This window comes from Muscardinus avellanarius (assembly GCF_963383645.1).
Source record: "Muscardinus avellanarius genome assembly, chromosome: 3".
NCBI classification, from domain to species: Eukaryota; Metazoa; Chordata; class Mammalia; order Rodentia; family Gliridae; genus Muscardinus; species Muscardinus avellanarius.
The window spans coordinates 137,482,828-137,500,160 of NC_137788.1; the positions used below are offsets into that span (position 1 = coordinate 137,482,828).

The window sequence follows — 17,333 nt, forward strand, 5'->3', positions numbered from 1 at the left end:
TACAAAATAGGTCTGGGAGCATAGCCCGGAGGTAGAAAGCCCCTGGGTTCCACCCCTGTACCACACACACAAAAAAATAATAATAATTTTCTTACCTCCCCCTGGTAAAAAAGGAACACCTAGACATTAAACAAAATCAAAATACATTGAAACAAATTTTATAAAAAGAATGACAAAAAGTAATTTCTTTCCACTCGGTACTGAAAATGATTACATACATGAAGTTTTGGTGGGGTGCCTGGGATTTCCTAGTTTTATCACTGAATATTTCATGTCCCAGGAAATCTTGTCTGTGAGCCAACTGGTATGGTTGGTCACTCTAGTGCCCTACTGTTACTAGAAATGTTTCCATAGCTTACAGTTCTATTATCTACCTTTACAAAAAATAAAGTATTATTTCAATTTCTATTCATTTCTCTTTATCTGAAAAAAGCACCTTTTGGTATCTAGTTCATACTATTTGTTCATGTCCATATTTATGGACTTTGCTCCATGAATATAACAATATTTATTTTTTCCGTGTGTGTGTGTGTGTGTGTGTGTGTGTGTGTGTGTGTGTGTGTTAATGGGGATGGAACTCAGGGGCATTCTACCTCTGGTCTACACTCCTAGACCTATTTTATATTTTATTTGGAAACAGGATCTCACTAGGTCGCTGAGGCTGACTTCTAACCTGCAATCCTCCTGAATCAGCCTCCCAAGTACTAGAATTATAAGCATATGCCACCACACCCGGTACAATATTTATTTTTTTCTTTCTGAGATTTTTTTTTTTTTGTACTGGGTATTGAACCCATGGGCATTCTGCCTCTGAGCTATACCCTCAGCCCTTTTTATTTATTTTTGTTTTGAAACAGGGTATCACTAGCTGGCTGAGAGTCTCCCTGCATTGTTGAAGCTGTCCTCAAACCTGCAATCCTCCTGTCCTGGCCTCCCAAGTACCGGAATTAAGGTGTGTGTCACCATGCCCAGTTAGAAATGGAGTCTTGCAAGCTGGGTGTGGTGGCACACGCTTGTAATCCCTGCGCTTGGGAGGCTGAGACGGGAGGATCGCACAGGTTCGAAGCCAGCCTCAGCAACTTAGTGAGGCTCTCAGCAACTTAGTGAGAGTTTCCAAATAAAATATAAAATAGGTCTGGGAGTATAGTCCGGAGGTAGAAAGGCCCTGGGTTCCAGCCTCAGTAACACAAAATAAATAAATAAATAAAGAAAGAAAGAAAGAAAGAAATGGAGTCTTGCTATGTTACCAATGCTTGCCTAAATCTAATTCAAGGATGCTCCTGCCTCACTAGAGGCATATGCCATCATGCCTGGTTAGGCAGTATTTTTTTTTCTTCCCTTTATTTGGATATGGAGACAATGGGAGTATTGAATTACCAACATTGATTTTTTTTGGCATCAAGAAGTATTAGTGTAGGCCGGGCGTGGTGGCGCACGTTTGTAATTCCCGCGCTTGGGAGGCTGAGACAGGAGGATCGCACAGGTTCAAAGCCAGCCTCAGCTATTTAGTGAGGCTCTCAGCAACTTAGTGAGACCCTGTTTCCAAATAAAATAGAAAAAATAGGTCTGAGAGTATAGCCCATAGGTAGAAAGCCCCTGGATTCCACCCCCAGTACCACCAAAAAAAAAAGTAGTAGTGTATCTATTTTCTTTTTCAAGGACCTTGTCCAGTTGTTGTTTACAGGCCACTGTACTTCTACTCAGTAATCACCATACCTGAGAAAGCAGTAACACAGGCAATGCCTTCAGGGGCAAGTCATTGAAAATAAAATCAATGTATGTGGGTCAGACCTCGGCCAATTTGGGGTCAGAGAGAAGTTGCAATACAGGTTTTCCTTAAATGTCACCATACCCTAATCTAATGTAGTTTCTAAAATATGAATGGAATGAATGTTGCAGAAAATGTGGTTATGAAGGCTTATCCATAAATAGGAGACCTCAAAATTCAGAAGCACTTTCATACTGCTCATGGTATTGATCAAAACAGAAGTCATGTGAGCCAGGCCCAGTGGCATAAGCATGTAATCCCAGTATTTGGGATGCTGAGACAGGAGGATTGCTCTTTGAGGATAGCCTCTGCTTAGTGAGGCCCTTTGCAACTCAGTGTGACCCTGTTTCCAAAAAAAAAAAAAAAAAAAGAATAAAAAAGCCGGGTGTGGTGGTGCACGCTTGTAATCCCAGCATTCGGAAGGCTGAGCCCAGAGGATCACGGTTTGCAGACAGCCTCAGCTATTTAGTGAGGCCCTCTGCAACTCAGTGAGACCTGGTTTCAAAATAAAGAATAAAAAATAGGACAGGGGGTGTAGCCCAGAGGTCAAATGCTCCTGGGTTCCATCCCCAGACCCTCAAAAAAAAAAAAAAAAAAGAATAAAAAATAGGGCTGGGGGTGTCACCCGGAGGTAGAATGCCCCTGCGTTCCATCTGCAGTACTGCCAAAAAAAAAAAAAAAAGTTTAAAAACCAAATAAGATTAAATACATTTTTCCTTTGATGCTCACAAATAATTCTATGAGAACAGGAATTATTATCCTCCAAGTAAAGCTCAGAAAGTATAATAATTTGGTCAAGACTACAAAAAGAACCCAGAGGGGCAGTGGCAAATCAGATCTCTTTTAAGGCTGAGATCCTCCTTTCTCAGCCTCCCAAATGCTGGGATTACAAGTGTGCTCCACCATGCCCGGCTTTGACCTTCAGTGTTATATAATTAGTATACAGAATTATCTATGCAATAATTCAACCTGATGTTTACTAAACACCTCAATCTTACCATGTTTAGTAAATTGCACCACCCATTTGCTCCCACCCAAAATTTTAGTAGGCCTCCATGATTCCTAAAACCCAGTCAAGCCACCAGCAATCTGTTGCACTGCTTTTATATTATGTCTGAATCCAACCATGTTTTTTTCTTTCTTTTTTTTTTTTTTTTTTTGCGGGTCTGTGGATGGAACCCAGGGGCATTCGACCTCAGAGCTACATCCTCTGCCCTATTTTTTATTCTTTTTAATTTGAAACTGGGTCTCACTGAGTTGCAGAGGGCCTTAAACCTGTGATCCTCCTGCCTCAGCCTCCTAAGATTTGGGATTACAGGCGTGTATCATTGTGCCCAGTTTATTTTTTAGCGGTACTGAGGATGGAACTCGGGCATTCTACCTCCAATCTCCATCCTCAGCTCTATTTTTTATTCTTTATTTTGTGACAGGGTCTCACTGAGTAGTAGCTGAGGCTGTCTGCTAACAGCAATTCTCCTGTCTCAGCCCCCCAAATGCTGGGATTACAAGTGTGCACCACCATGCCCGGCAGTTTATTTTTTGAACTGTATAATTTTTTTTTAATTTTTTATGTCCAGAGTTTGTAATACGAGGGTCATAAATTGTTCCTGGACTCAATTTTATAAATTGTCAACTGGAGGGTGAGGCCAACAGGGATGCTTATCTTTTTTGCGTGTACGTATGATACTCAGGATGGAACTCAGAGGCATTCTACCTCTGAACTGCACCCTTAGCCCCATTTTTTTCTTTATTTTTGTGGCACTGGGAGTGGAACCCAGGGGCATTTTACCTCTGAGCTACACCCCCTGCCCTATGGTTTTTTTTATTCTTTTGAAACAGGGTCTAAGTTGCAGAGAGCTTCACTAAGTAGCTGAGGCTGTCCACGAACCACGACCCTCCTGTCTCAGCCTCCCAAATGCTGGGATTACAAGCGTGTGCCACCGTGCCCAGTCAGGGTCTTGCACACTTTAGGCAAGGGTTGGGACTGGGGAGAGGCTGAATCCCAGCCCCAGTCCTCCCTTTCCTTTTGAGCTCCAGGTTTCTCAGGTATAAAATCGTACTAGAACTCAGAGTAAAAGAGATAATGTAGGTAAGGGCCCTTGGATTGGGCTGAATGAAGAAAAGTCCGGGCTGTTTACATTGTTTAGAGCCCTCGGGAGGCGCTGCTCCAGCTGAGCTCGGGAAACGCCTCTTTACAATGACGTCACTATAGGAGACGGAGAGCCAGGGCCGGTCTGTAGGGGTGGACCGCATCACACCAAGTCCACCTAGTGAGGGCCGTCGGCCACTCGGCTCAGAGGTCCCGCGCACAAGATCTCCACTCCGTATTCCGGGAAACAGCAAGCCCAGCGCCCCGCTGAGGGCTTCCCGAATCCCTCTAGGGCGAGCGGGAGGTGCCTTTGCCGCCGGGTAGGAAGGCCGCCTTGCCCGCGGGATCAAGTGAGCGGCGAGAGCTTTGGGCCAGCCGCACCAAACACCACGTGGACGGCCCCGGGGCCCCTCCCTTTCTCCGCGATCCGGAGGCCGCAGCCTCCACCCTTCAAAAAGTCAGCCGCGGACAGAGCCGGCCAGGCGACTTCCGCGCCGCTGCGCACGCAGGTCGGCGCAGGCCGTGGGGTCTCCCCGCACTCCACGCAGGGGCGGCGGGCGGGGCGCAGTGACGCACGCAGGAGTGACGTACGACGCTGCGCGACGCGGTGACGCACGCCCCTTTGTTGGCTCAGTAGCGGTAGCGGCGGCCGTGGAGGTGGCGCTGGGGGCTGTTTTCTGGCGGAGGCCGGAGCGGAGCCGCGTCTGAGTGAGGCGGGCAGCCAGCGGCCCCCTTGCTCCCTCCCTCCTCCGCGCCCTCCCCGCCGCCGCCGCCGGCCGCCAACCGCCAACCGCCGCGCCCGGGGAGGAGCCGCGGCCCGCGGGGCCGGAGCCAGGCCTGCGTCCGGACACCAGCCGGAGCCGGAGCGAGAGCCGGGGCCTCGGCGTCCCCGCCCTCTCCCCGCCTCGGCCAGCGTCCGCCGGGCCTCCGCGCGTCGCGCCATGGACTCGGACGAGGGCTACAACTACGAGTTCGACGAAGACGAGGAGTGCAGCGAGGAGGACAGCGGCGCCGAGGAGGAGGAGGACGAGGACGAGGACGAGCCGGACGATGATAACCTGGATCTGGGCGAGGTGGAGCTGGTGGAGCCCGGGCTGGGCGTCGGCGGGGAGCGGGACGGACTGCTGTGCGGGGAGACGGGCGGCGGCGGCGGCAGCGCTCTGGGGCCCGGCGGCGGCGGCGGCGGCGGCGGCGGTGGCGGCGGGCCGGGGCACGAGCAGGAGGAGGATTACCGCTACGAGGTGCTCACGGCCGAGCAGATTCTACAGCACATGGTGGAATGTATCCGGGAGGTCAACGAGGTCATCCAGGTGAGGGGGCCGCCGCGCTGCCTCGCCGGGGCCGAGCCGGGGAGCGGAGTCGGGCGGCCGGCGCGGCCCCGAGGGCAGGCCGGGGCCTGGTGCGGAGCGCAGCCCGGTGCCGCCCGGCCCCGTCTTCTCCGCTCCCTGGCTGGGGATGGAGGGTGTCGAAAGCAGGCATTCACCATTCAGCCGGGTGTAGAGAGGTGCGCTGGGGGCGGTGCTTCCCCAGGCCCTGCTATGGCCGCGGCCTGCGCCCGCGGGGAGCCTTCTCTTGCGGGCAAATCCTTCCAGTCCCTGGGCCCGGCGTCCGTCCTTCCTCCAGCCCAAGGATCGCCTACAGGGGCGGGGCGGCGGTGGGTGGGTGGGTGGGGAAGAGGAGTCTGGAAGAATTGGGCTCCTAGCAGGGTTATCCTGGTCTTCCGTCTCTCAGCACTTCTGGAAAGGATTAGGGTAGGCCTAAGAGGAGCTTGGTGTACGGTTGCCCCAAGTGGGCACCAGTTAATAAAGAAATGGATCTCCTTGGCAGTCTTAAGTGCCTACTTAAAGGTGGGGGAAGGGAATTGTTTCTCGGAAGAGGTGCTGATGGGCCTTCTTTTCCGATGGTGAGGCTTGTGCTTTCATCTTTTTTATGTCTTTGCTGTTTGAGACCTGACTGCTACTTTTATCCAGTTCTAGTATGTAACTTGCTCGAGGCTGTTAGTTACTGCAGATTGCCTCCCCGTCCTTGCAGCTCTACAACAATAACAAAACGCAGTGTTGTCTAATTGGACAAAACTCTATTGTGATTTAGAAAGCACTTTGTTTTTGAACTCTTCCTCTGACAATTTCTATTTTATGTACAGTAAGTTAGGTTTGGTTTAAGTTATTATTAACTACATCTTATTTAACCCCATGCATCAGGTTTTGCATTTTTGAGCTTTAGGAAATAAATTTTCATTTGTTTTTGGGAAAAGTTTGAGGGGTCAAGGATAGTTGAAAGATAAAAATTAGAGTTGGGTGTGGTAGCCCATGCCTGTAATCCATGTATTTGGGAGACTGAGACAGGAGCATAGCAGTTTCAGAGCCAGCTTCAGCAACTTAATGTGAGACCTAGTTTCCAAATTAAAAAAGGATGGAAGCCAGGTGTGGTGGCGCATGCTTGTAATCCCAGCATTTGGGAGACTGAAACAGGAGGATCGCGGTTTTCCGACAGCCTCAGCTACTACTTAGGCTCTTTGCAATTCAGTGAGACCCTGTTTCAAAATAAAGAATAAAAAATAGGGCTGGGGGTGTAGCTCAGGGGTACATTGCCTCTGGATTCCATCTCCAGTACCGCAAATAAAAAAGAATGGAGGTGTAGCTCGGAGATAGAATGGTAGAATGCCCCCCTGGATTCTATTCTTGGATGTGTGTGTGTGTGTGTGTGTGTGTGTGTGTGTGTGTGTATCACACGAAGAAAAAAAATTAAGTGAGCACAACTTTTAGAAACTACTAGTTACATGGAAGGAAACTACACCAAGGGAACTGCAAGCTCTTATTGCTTTATTGCAGATCCCACATTGGCTAAGCATTCACTGACATATTAGCGAATCGACAACACATCTGTTTGTTGATTTTCTATTCATATATTTAATTATATTATCTAGGCCGGGCGTGGTGGAGCACGCTTGTAATCCCTGCGCTTGGGAGGCAGAGACAGGAGGATCGCGCAGGTTCAAAGCCAGCCGTGCTGGCGTAAGAGACCCTGTTTCCAAATAAAAAAAATATAAAATAGGTCTGGGAGTGTAGCCCGGAGGTAGAAGGGCTTCCAGGAACCCCAGTACCACCCAAAAAAAAAAAAAAATAGTAAGCCTCAAATTTGAAAATTGGGCACTCTTTGAAGACCCTGTTTTGAAAAATCGTATACCTATTGCTGTTACTGAACAGTGAAGATCTAGAACTATAATGTAAATGAGGTCTAAGAAGAAAATGGGAGGATTGATGATAAGTCTTACTGCTCTTTTTCTATCCTAAAAACATGACAGTTGAGTTCTTAGGCCACTAAATTGAGAGATTTTCTTTTCTTTTTAAAGGGAGTTTTTTTTTTTTGTTTTTTTGTTTTTTTGTTTTTAATTCTGGGGATTGAACCTGGAAGTCTGCTCTTGAGATACACACCAGCCCTTTTTATTTTTTACTTTTTTTATGGTAATGGAGATGGAACTTGGATATTCTACCTCCAAGCAATTATCCCCAACCCTATTTTTTTTTATTACTTATTTTGAAACAGGTTCTCACTGAGCTGCAAAGGGCCTCACTAAGTAGCTGAGGCTGTCCATGAACCTGGATCCTCCTGTCTCAGTCTCAAATGCTGGGATTGTAAGAGTGGGACACCTTACTGGGCTTTTTTTTTTTTTTTTTTAAACTTTGAAACAATGTCTCAGAATTGATGAGGCTGGCTGTGAATCTGCAATCTCTATCTCCCCAGGTACTGGGGATACAGGCATGGGCCACTGTGCTCCATTTAAGGAAACTTTATTAGAGAATTTGCAGTACAACTCTGAATTCTCTTTTTATGTATCTGCAACAACATAAAATCTTATGTTCTTAAACTTATTACCTAGTTTACTGACATTTTAATTGGCTTTAAGTAACTCGTTGGTATTTAATATTTAATTTTGACTTTTTGGTAGTGGTACTGGGGTTTGAACTCAGGGACATCTCTCACCCCAATTTTTTTTTTTTAATTTTTGAAACAGGGTTTGAATAAGTTACTGTGTCCTCCCAAGTACTGAGATTACAGACCTGTGTCACTGTACCCAGCTTGATTGATTTTTAAACGTCTATTTTCCTATAGTTAAATCTTACCTAATTTTCTTAGTTCTTAGGCTTGTCTACATTACGGAGTCCAAAAACGAGGTTTTTTTTCTTTTTTCATTTGTAGAACAGAAATATCGCTAATGCATACAAAATCATTCCTTCTCAGTTTAGGTAAGAGAATCCTGATGAGATGAACAAGATCAGGAAACTAGGTATTATTTTTAGGTGTAGTACTTTTACTGTTTCCATGCTTGGTTTTTGAAAAAGCTTTTCTTCCCACATATTATTTTTTTGTGGTACTGGGAATTGAACCCAGGGGCATTCTACCTCCAAGCTATACCTTCAGCTCTATTTTTTATTTTTTTATTTTTTGGCAGGTCTGGGGATGGAACTCCGGGGCATTTGACCTCTGAGCTACACTCACTGTCCTGTTTTTTATTCTTTATTTTGAAACAGGGTCTCACTAAGTTGCAGAGGGCCTCACTAAGTAGCTGAGGCTGTCCGTGAACCGCAATCCTCTTGTGTCAGCCTCCCGAATGCTGGATTACAAGTGTGCACCACCATGCCCAGCTTATTCTTCATTATGAAATAGGGTCTCATCAAGTTGCAGAAGGCCTTACCAACTAGCAGAAGCTGGCTTCAAACGTGTTCTCCTCCTGTCTCAGCCTCCCAAGTCCTAGGATTACAAACTTGGGCCACGGTGCCCAGCTTTTTTCTATTATAATTATTATAAGAATGTTCTTAAGTAGGATTCCTCAATATATAAGCATTTATTTTTGAATGTTGATATTAGAAATATCAGTAAAATCAAAAGGTAGTATGTATCACAGGCCATGTTCTATTAACTAGGCTTTGGTTATGTTGCAGTTTATTTATGTTAATAGATTTTGGGGTGTGTGTGAATGTATGTATGTGTGTTATTGAGGATTGAACCCAGGAGCAAATTTTTTTTTTTTTTTTTTTTCGGTACTGGGGATAGAAGCCAGGTACATTCTACCACCAAGCTACATCCCCAGTCCTATTTTTAATTCTTTACTCATTATTATTATTTTGGTGGTACTGGGGGTGGAACCCAGGGGTTTTCCACCTCCTGTCTATATTCCCAGACCTATTTTCTTTCTTTCTTTCTTTCTTTCTTTCTTTCTTTCTTTCTTTCTTTCTTTCTTTCTTTCCTTCCTTCCTTCCTTCCTTCCTTCCTTCCTTCTTTCCTTCTTTCTCTTTCTCTCTCTCTCTCTCTCTTTCCCTCCCTCCCTCCCTTCCTTTTTTTTTGTGGTACTGGGATGGAACCCAGGGGCATTCTACCTCCAAGCTACACCCCTAGCCATATTTTTTTTTTTTTAAATTTTGAAACAGGGTCTCAACTGAGTTGCGAAGGGCTTCACTAAGTAGCTGAGGCTGTCTGTGAACTGCTCTCTTCCTGTCTCAGCCTCCTGAATGCTGGGATTACAAGTGTGTGTCACCATGCCTGGCAGACCTATTTTCTATTTTATTTGGAAACAGGGTCTCACTAAGTTGCTGAGATCCTCACTAAGTAGCTGAGGCTGGCTTTGAACCTATGTGATCTTCCTGTCTCAGCCTCCCAAGCGCGGGGATTACAAGTGTGCCCCACCACACCTGGCTTATTCTTTATTTTGAAACATGGTCTCACTGGTTTGCAAAGGGCCTAAGTAGCTGAGGCTGTCCACGAACTGTGATCCTCCTACCTCAGTCTCCCAAATGCTGAGATTACGAGCTTGAGCCACCATGCCTGGTTTGAACCCAAGAGCATTCTACCTCCTAGCTACATCTCAGTCGTGTGTGTGTGTGTGTGTGTGTGTGTGTGTGTGTGTGTGTGTGTGTGAGAGAGAGAGAGAGAGAGAGAGAGAGAGAGAGAGAGAGAGAAGGGATTGAGCCTAAGAACCTTCTGCCTCCAGGCTACACCCTAGCCCCATTTTATTTTTTATTTGGGAATCGTTTTGCTAAGTCATGGAGGGCCTCACTAAATTGCCCAGACTACTAGCTGGGGGTAATGGTACATGCTTGCAATCCCAGCATTCAGGAGGCTGAGACAGGAGTATCGCAGTATGTGAACAGTTGAGCTATTTAGTGAGGCTCTCCGCAACTTAGTGAGACCGTGTTTCAAAATAAAAAATAAAATATAGTGCAGGGGGTGTAGCTCGGGGGTTGGATGGCCCTGGGTTCCAATCCCAGATCCTCCCCCTCAAAAACAAATTACTGAGGCTAGCCAAGAACCTATGATCCTCCTTTCTCAGCCTTCTGTGTACTGATATTACAGGTGTGTGCCACCTTTTCGGGCTCAAAATGGACATTTAAAAAATTTGCTTGTAAGCTGGGCACTTTGAACCTGCGATCCTCCTGTTTCAGCTTCCCAAGTATTGAGATTACAGATATGTGCCATACCCTGCCCTGCTGGGAGATTACTGTTAACTCTGAAAGTTTTTAAATTCTGTTTTCCATACTACTACACTGTGAAATAAGATGTGTGTTATCTTATTTGGAAACAGGGTCTCTCTAGGTTGCTGAGAGCCTCTAAGTTACCGAGGCTATCTGCGAACCTGTGATCCTCCTGTCTTAGCCTCCCAGGTACTGGGATTACAAGTGTGCATCACCACGCCCAGTTTAATCTTTATTTTATTTTATTTTGTTTTATTTTATTTTTGGTAGTGGGGCTTTTGGAAACCTTTCTACCTCCGGGCTACACTCCCAGACCCATTTTTATATTTTTATTTGGAAACAGGGTCTTTTAAGCCAGCAAGGCTGGCTTCAAACCTGAACAATCCTCCTGTCTCTGCCTCCCAAGCACGGGGATTACAAGCGTGCGCCACCACGCCAGCTTAATCTTTATATTTTACCTACTTAAAGTAAGGTTACAGATATAAATAAAGGGAGACAGTGGTACACACCTATAATCCTAGTACTTTGGGAGGCTCAGACAGGAGGATGGCAGGTTTAAGGTCTGCCTCAGGTAGTTAGTTAGACTCTTAAGCACCTTAGCAAGACCCTGTTTCAAAACAAAAAATTAAAAGGGCTGAGGTGCTGTTTGGAGGTAGAATGCCCCCCTAAATGTAATCCCCATTATTCCTTCTCCCTACTCCCAGCAAAAAGGAGACAGTGTAGGTGTTCTGTCTGGGAGTCAGTTCTGGCCCTAGATTTCTTCTAACTGCCAAATTAACATCTTAGAACCTTCAGGTTTTTTTTTTTTTTTTTTTTTTTCCAAGTGGTACTGAGGCTTGAGCCCAGGGGCATTCTATCTCCATGCCATACCCCCAGCCCTATTTTATTTTTATTTTGAAACAAAGTCTTATTAGGTTGATGATTGTCTCACTATTTGCTGAGGCTGTCCTCGAACCTGTAGTCCTCTTGTCTCAGCCTCCCAAGTACTGGGATTACAAACCGTTGGCCACCACACCCAGCTCTTTCTTGTTTTAGTGTTTTTTGTTTTTGTGTGTGTGTGTGTGTGTGTGTGTGTGTGTGTGTGTTTCAGGGGGTGGAACCCAGAGGCTTTTCTATTTCTGGGCTACACTCCCAGACCTATTTTATATTTTATATTTTATTTGGAAACAGGGTCTCACTAAGTTGCTGAGAGCCTCACTAAGTAACTGAAGCTGGCTTCGAACCTGTGTGATCCTCCTGTCTCAGCCTCCCAAGCGCTGGGATTACAAGTGTGCGCCACCACGCCTGGCTAAATTGACTAATTTATATGGTGACTATGAAGAGGAAGATGTATGTATTTGTGTTGAAGCCATTAAGGTGTTTGATATGATTTAAATTTATTCCTCTAGAATTCATTTTCCCCCCACTGATCTCCTTGAGCAGTAAGTTTTAAGACTCATTTAATTATAGTCCCGTGAATCAGACTCTGGGGGTGGGGTCCAGCTTGCTGATTTAAGAAGCCTTCTAGGTGATGGTGTATAACACTTAGTAGGGTGATCATAGGGTCAGATAGAACTTACTGTTTTTGCTATTCAGATAGGCACTTCCCCCCTTTACTCTGTGTGTTTGGGTTGGGGAGGTACTAGGAACCCAGGGACATTCTACCTAAGTTACACCTCAGCCTAATTTTATATATTGAAACAGGGTCTCACTAAGTTGCATAGGGCCTGTGAACCTGTGATCCTTCTGTCTCAGCCTCCAAAGTATTACTGGACCCTTGTTTTCTTTGAAACAGGCTTTCTCTCTTGCCCAGGTTAGCCTCGAACAACTTCTGGGTACAGGCAATCCTCTTGCCTCAGCCTTTGTAGCCGTGATGCAACATGGCTCCAGGGCATAAGTTGGCCTTATAATGAGTTTTTTTTTTTTTTTTTTGATGGTACTAGGGATGTTTTTTTTTTTTTTTTTTGATGGTACTAGGGATGGAACCCTTATGCCTCCAGGCTACACTCCAGACCTATTTTATATTTTTTTATTTGATAACCGGGTCTCTTAAGCCAGCAAGGCTGGCTTCAAACCTGCGCTTATCCTCCTGTCTCCGCCTCCCAAGTGGGGGGAGGATTACAAGCATGCACCACCTTGGCTGGCTATACTGAGCTTTATCTATTTTTTATTTTTTTAAATTTTGTTGTGATTCTGGGGTTACTGGAAGCCCTTCTATTTTTATATATTTCTTTATTTGGAAACAGGGTCTCTTAGGCCAGCTTGGCTGGCTTTGAACCTGCGCAATCCTCCTTCTCTGCCTCCCAAGGGCGGAGGATTACCAGGGTGCGCCACCACACCCAGCCTATATTGAGATTTAAACATGCAGATTGTTGCAGGGCGTGGTGGTGCATGCTTGTAATCCCCCGCCCTTGGGAGGCGGAGACTTGGGGATCGCACAGGTTCGAAGCCAGCCAAGCTGGCCTAAGAGACCCTGTTTCCAAATAAAAAAAATATAAAATAAATGTCTGGGAGTGTAGCCCGGAAGTACAAGGGTTTCTAGGAACCCCAGTACCACCACCAAAAAAAAAAAACCCACAAAACAAACATGCAGATTGTTATAGTTCTGGTAGAACCACTTTGTTTTGCTTCCATTCCCCCCCATATTTTATTTTCCTAAAAATAGGAGTTGAATTTCCTTATTTATTAATACACTGGAAGGGTCTTAGATCTTGGATACTGTAAATGCACCTGCTCAGTAAAGGTACTCAATGTTCAAGCCAACTTATTCTCAAGGAGATATAAAACACTCATAACTATTTTGGTCAGTAAGTACTTTAATCATATGCTGAGTGATTAGTAATGGGTATTCATGGAAAAGAGATGCTTGCTGTCAGAAAGATGGCAAGAATTTGGATGGATAAAAAAGAGGGATAGGAAACCATTCTAAAAAGTTGAATGAGGGGAGAATGAGAAGGGTGTCTGGTAATGATACCAGTTAAAAGTATAGAGTTTATAAATGGTAGAGAATTTTGTACAATCTGTGATATTTGATATTATGAAGGAAGGCAGAAGTCATCAGACTGCATATACATATACATATAGTTGGCTATCTAAAACTTAGTGGCTTAAAAACAAAACATTTTCTGGACATGGTGACATATACTGTAGTTTCAGTACTTGGGAGACTGAGGCAGGAGGAGTGCAGATTCAAGGCCAGTCTCAACCTAGTGACACCCTCAGCAATTTAACAAAAAGGAGTGCGGGGATTGTAGCTTGGAGGTAGAATGCTCCTGGGTTAGATCCTGAGTACCCCCTGCCTTGTTTTTGTTTTTGTTTTGCCTGGTTTGGTGGTACACTCCTGTAATCACGGTACTTGGAGGCCAGCCTAGGGAACTTAGTGAAATCTGTTTCAAAATAAAGATTAAAAAGGACTGGGAAAGCTTGGAGTTAAAATGCTCCTGTGTTTGATCCTTAATACCAAGCAAAAACAAAAAACCTTTAGTTTAAATCTCACAGTTGCTGTATATTGTGATTCTGGGCAGTTTAACTTGGGTGCCTCTCAAGTGCTAGGATTACAGGTATGTGCCTCCACACCCAACTTTATTTTTTATTTTGAAACAGGGTCTGGCAAAGTTGCTGGGGACCTTGCTAAATTACTGAGGCTCTTTCGAACCTTTTTTCCTCTATCGCAGTCTCCCAAGCACTTGGAATATAGGTGTGTGCCACTGTGCCCAGCTCTTTTTTTTTTTTTTTTTTTTTTTTTTTTTTTTTTGCGGGTCAGGGGATGGAACCCAGAGGTATTTGACCTCCGAGCTATACCCCCTGCCCTATTTTTTATTCTTTATTTTGAAACAGGGTCTCACTGAGTTGTGGAGGGCCTCACTAAGTAGCTGAGGCTGTCTGTGAACAACGATCCTCTGGTCTCAGCTTCCCAAATGCTGGGATTACAAGCGTGTGCCACCTCGCCCAGTACCAGCTTTTTATTTTATTTTTTTTTAATGGTACTAAGGATAGAACTTAGGAGCCTAGTACCTCTGACCTACAACCCCAGCCCTTTTTTTTGAAACAAGGTGTTGCTAAGTTGCTGAGGCAGGCCTTGTACTTGCAATCCTTCGCCTCAGCCTCTTAAGTATTATAATTACAAGAGTGTGCCACCATCCCCAGCTCGTCCAACCTTTAAAGAAATTATTTTGTGTGTGATACTGGGGTTTGAACCCAGGGGCATTCTTTTTCTGTACTACACCCTGAAGTTTATTTTTTGTTTAGAAACAGGGTTCAAGTTGCTGAGACTGTGTTTGAACATGAGGTCTTCCTGTCTCAGCTTCCCAAGCACTGGAATGACAGGCATGTTCCATCTGCTTTTTTTCGTTTTTCTTTTATTTTTATTTTTATTTTTGAAGATTTAAAGAAGTTTATTAGAAAGATAGAAATACAGAAAATAGAAATACATCTCCATACCAGACTGGCATGGAGGGGTGACTTGAAATGAATACACCCACTTACTGGTTTTAAAGCTAAAAAGTGAGGCTTTTAAATGAGAAATGGTAAGTATTTTTCTGGGAGTTTTTTCTTGTTACTTTTTCATGTAAATATTGTTCAGTGGCATTTTTCTTTTCTTTTTTGCTATGTTCTGTTTAAAAGAAGCATCAGAAAAACCTGGCATTTGATACATTTTGGCAAAAAATATAGCAGATAAAGAATCACTTGGTAACATTTCCTATTACTGAGATATTTATTTGGTCAGTGTTAAGAATAGTATAATCCCAGATATGTCTCCCTTGCCTGCCCTCCTCTTCTTTCTCCCTCTTTCCCAAGTCCTCTTCTTTTTTTGGTATTGGAGATTGAACCTAGCAGCCTTTAACCTGGAACCTGCACTTGCAAGCCTCCTGTCTAATCCTCCCAAATATTGAGAATACGGGCCTGTATTGCTGTGCTTTACTTTTCTTGTCTTTTTTGAAACTCATATTTCTAACTCATACATTACTGACTCTATTTGTTAATATATCCTGCCTCCCCCCACACACACACACCCTTTTTTGTGGTCCTTGCATTGAAGTCAGGGGTATTCTATCTCTGAACTATATCCCAGCCTTATTTTCTAATTTTAAAACAGTCTCGCTAAGTTTTTGAGGCTGGCCAGAAACTGGGATCCTCTTATCTCAGAACACCGGGTTTATGTCCTCTCAATCACAATTATATAGTTCTTTAGGGCTTAAGTATACATTAGAGACAAATATTTTCTGATTCTATTTTTTCTTCCTTTTTTTTTTTTTTTTGCAGTACAGGGGAATAGAACCCAGGGGCATTCTACCTCTGAGCTACACCTCCAGCCCTCTTTTATAATCTTTATTTTGAAACAGGGTCTTACGGAGTTTCAAAGGGCTGAGGCTAAGTAGCTGAGGCTTGTCTGAAAACCCCATCCTCTTGTCTCAGCCTCCCAAATGCTGGGATTATAATCATGTGCCACCACACCCAGCTAATTCTTATTATTAATAACTTACCTTGGAATCTGACATTTTGAACAGATACTTGTCTTCCTAAAGGATCTTATGTTAATTATCAGTTAAATCATTTGTGGAATTCAAGAGTCATCTTTTCCTGCATTTCTCACATCCTGTTAGCCCTGATAATATTACCTCCCAAATTTGTTGTTAGTAATTGAATAACTTGAATACAGGCGTTCTCAAAGGATGATCCACAAAGAGCAAAATTATTTGGAATTTGTAACTTTCTCTCTCTTTTTTTTTTTTTTTTTGGTGGTACTGGGGGTGGAACCCAGAGGATTTCTACCTCTGGGCTGTACTCCCAGACCTATTTTATATTTTATTTGGAAATAGGGTTTCACTAAGTTGCCGAGAGCCTCACTAAGTAGCTGGGGCTGGCTTCGAACCTGTGTGATCCTCCTGTCTCAGCCTCCCAAGTGCGGGGATCACAAGCGTGCGCCACCATGCCCAGCTAAAATTATTTGGAATTTGAAGTAGCTGTGCATGGTGGCACATGCCTGTAATCCCAGCAATTCAGAGAGCTGAGACAGGAGGAGGTTCCCAAGTTTAAAGCCAGCCTGGGCAATTTAGGGGGAGACCCTGTCTCAAAATGAACCCAGGGGCATTCAACCTCCAAGTTAAACCCCAGCCCTCATTTTTTATTTTTATTTATATTTTTATTTTTATTGTGGGTCTGGGGATGGAACCCAGGGGCATTCGACCTCCGAACTACATTCCCTGCCCTATATTTTATTCTTCATGAAACTTGGTCTCACTGAGTTGCAGAGGGCCTCACTAACTAAGTAGCTGAGGGTGTCTGCGAATCAGGATCCTCCAGTCTCAGCCTCCCGAATGCTGGGATTACAAGCATGAGCCACCATGCCTGGCTGTTCATTTTTTATTTTGAAACAAGGTCTTAATCCTGTGAATTTCCTGTCTCAGCCTCCTAAATACTGAGTGCCTGGCATTATTTACCTTTTTAAATGTGCTGACATTTATATTGATGATGCAAAAGCAATGGATAGGTAAAAACACAGGCACAAATTCGTCATATTCTGTTACATTAATAGTCATTGTCTTCTTTACTGCCACACACTCATAGTAAATTTCACTTAACTGTTCTGAACAAGGCAATGACCATTACTAATTTTATTATATCTTATTCCTCAAATGCACCTCTTCTCAGTAGCCTTTGTGACAGAATGGGAAGCATGCATAAAGCACGCTTGCATACTGAAGTATGTTAGATGTCTCAAAAAAACAATTCATAACCAAGCATAGTGGTACAAGCCTGTAATCCCAGTACTTGGGAAACTGAGACAAAAGGATCCCTGTTTCAAGGCCAGTGTTATCAACTTGGTGAGACCTAATAAAGGGCAGCTGGTTATTAGTGATTCCCCCTTGTGATGTTAACATATTCACAGGTTGTAGGTGTTAGGATGTGGACATCTTTGGGGCAAGCATACTATTCTGCCTACCACTTTGTCTCCCAGCAGTATCTTTCCATGATGTATTGTCAGTCTGGGGGAGGCCAATACTGGGGCATGAAACCAGGGGCATTC

The 17,333-nt window shown here is 44.4% G+C and overlaps 1 protein-coding gene across 1 annotated transcript in view; it reads left to right on the plus strand.

The window, feature by feature from the left end:
* Positions 1-4,798: 4,798 nt before the first annotated feature.
* The window catches only part of ARIH1 (ariadne RBR E3 ubiquitin protein ligase 1), a gene marked incomplete at both ends in the record, with an annotated part of 100,469 nt that continues 87,934 nt past the window's right edge, over positions 4,799-17,333 (plus strand). The window contains one exon of the mRNA XM_080691992.1: positions 4,799-5,167. Coding sequence (XP_080548118.1) covers positions 4,799-5,167 — 369 coding nt within the window. The remainder of the gene's footprint in view (positions 5,168-17,333) is intronic.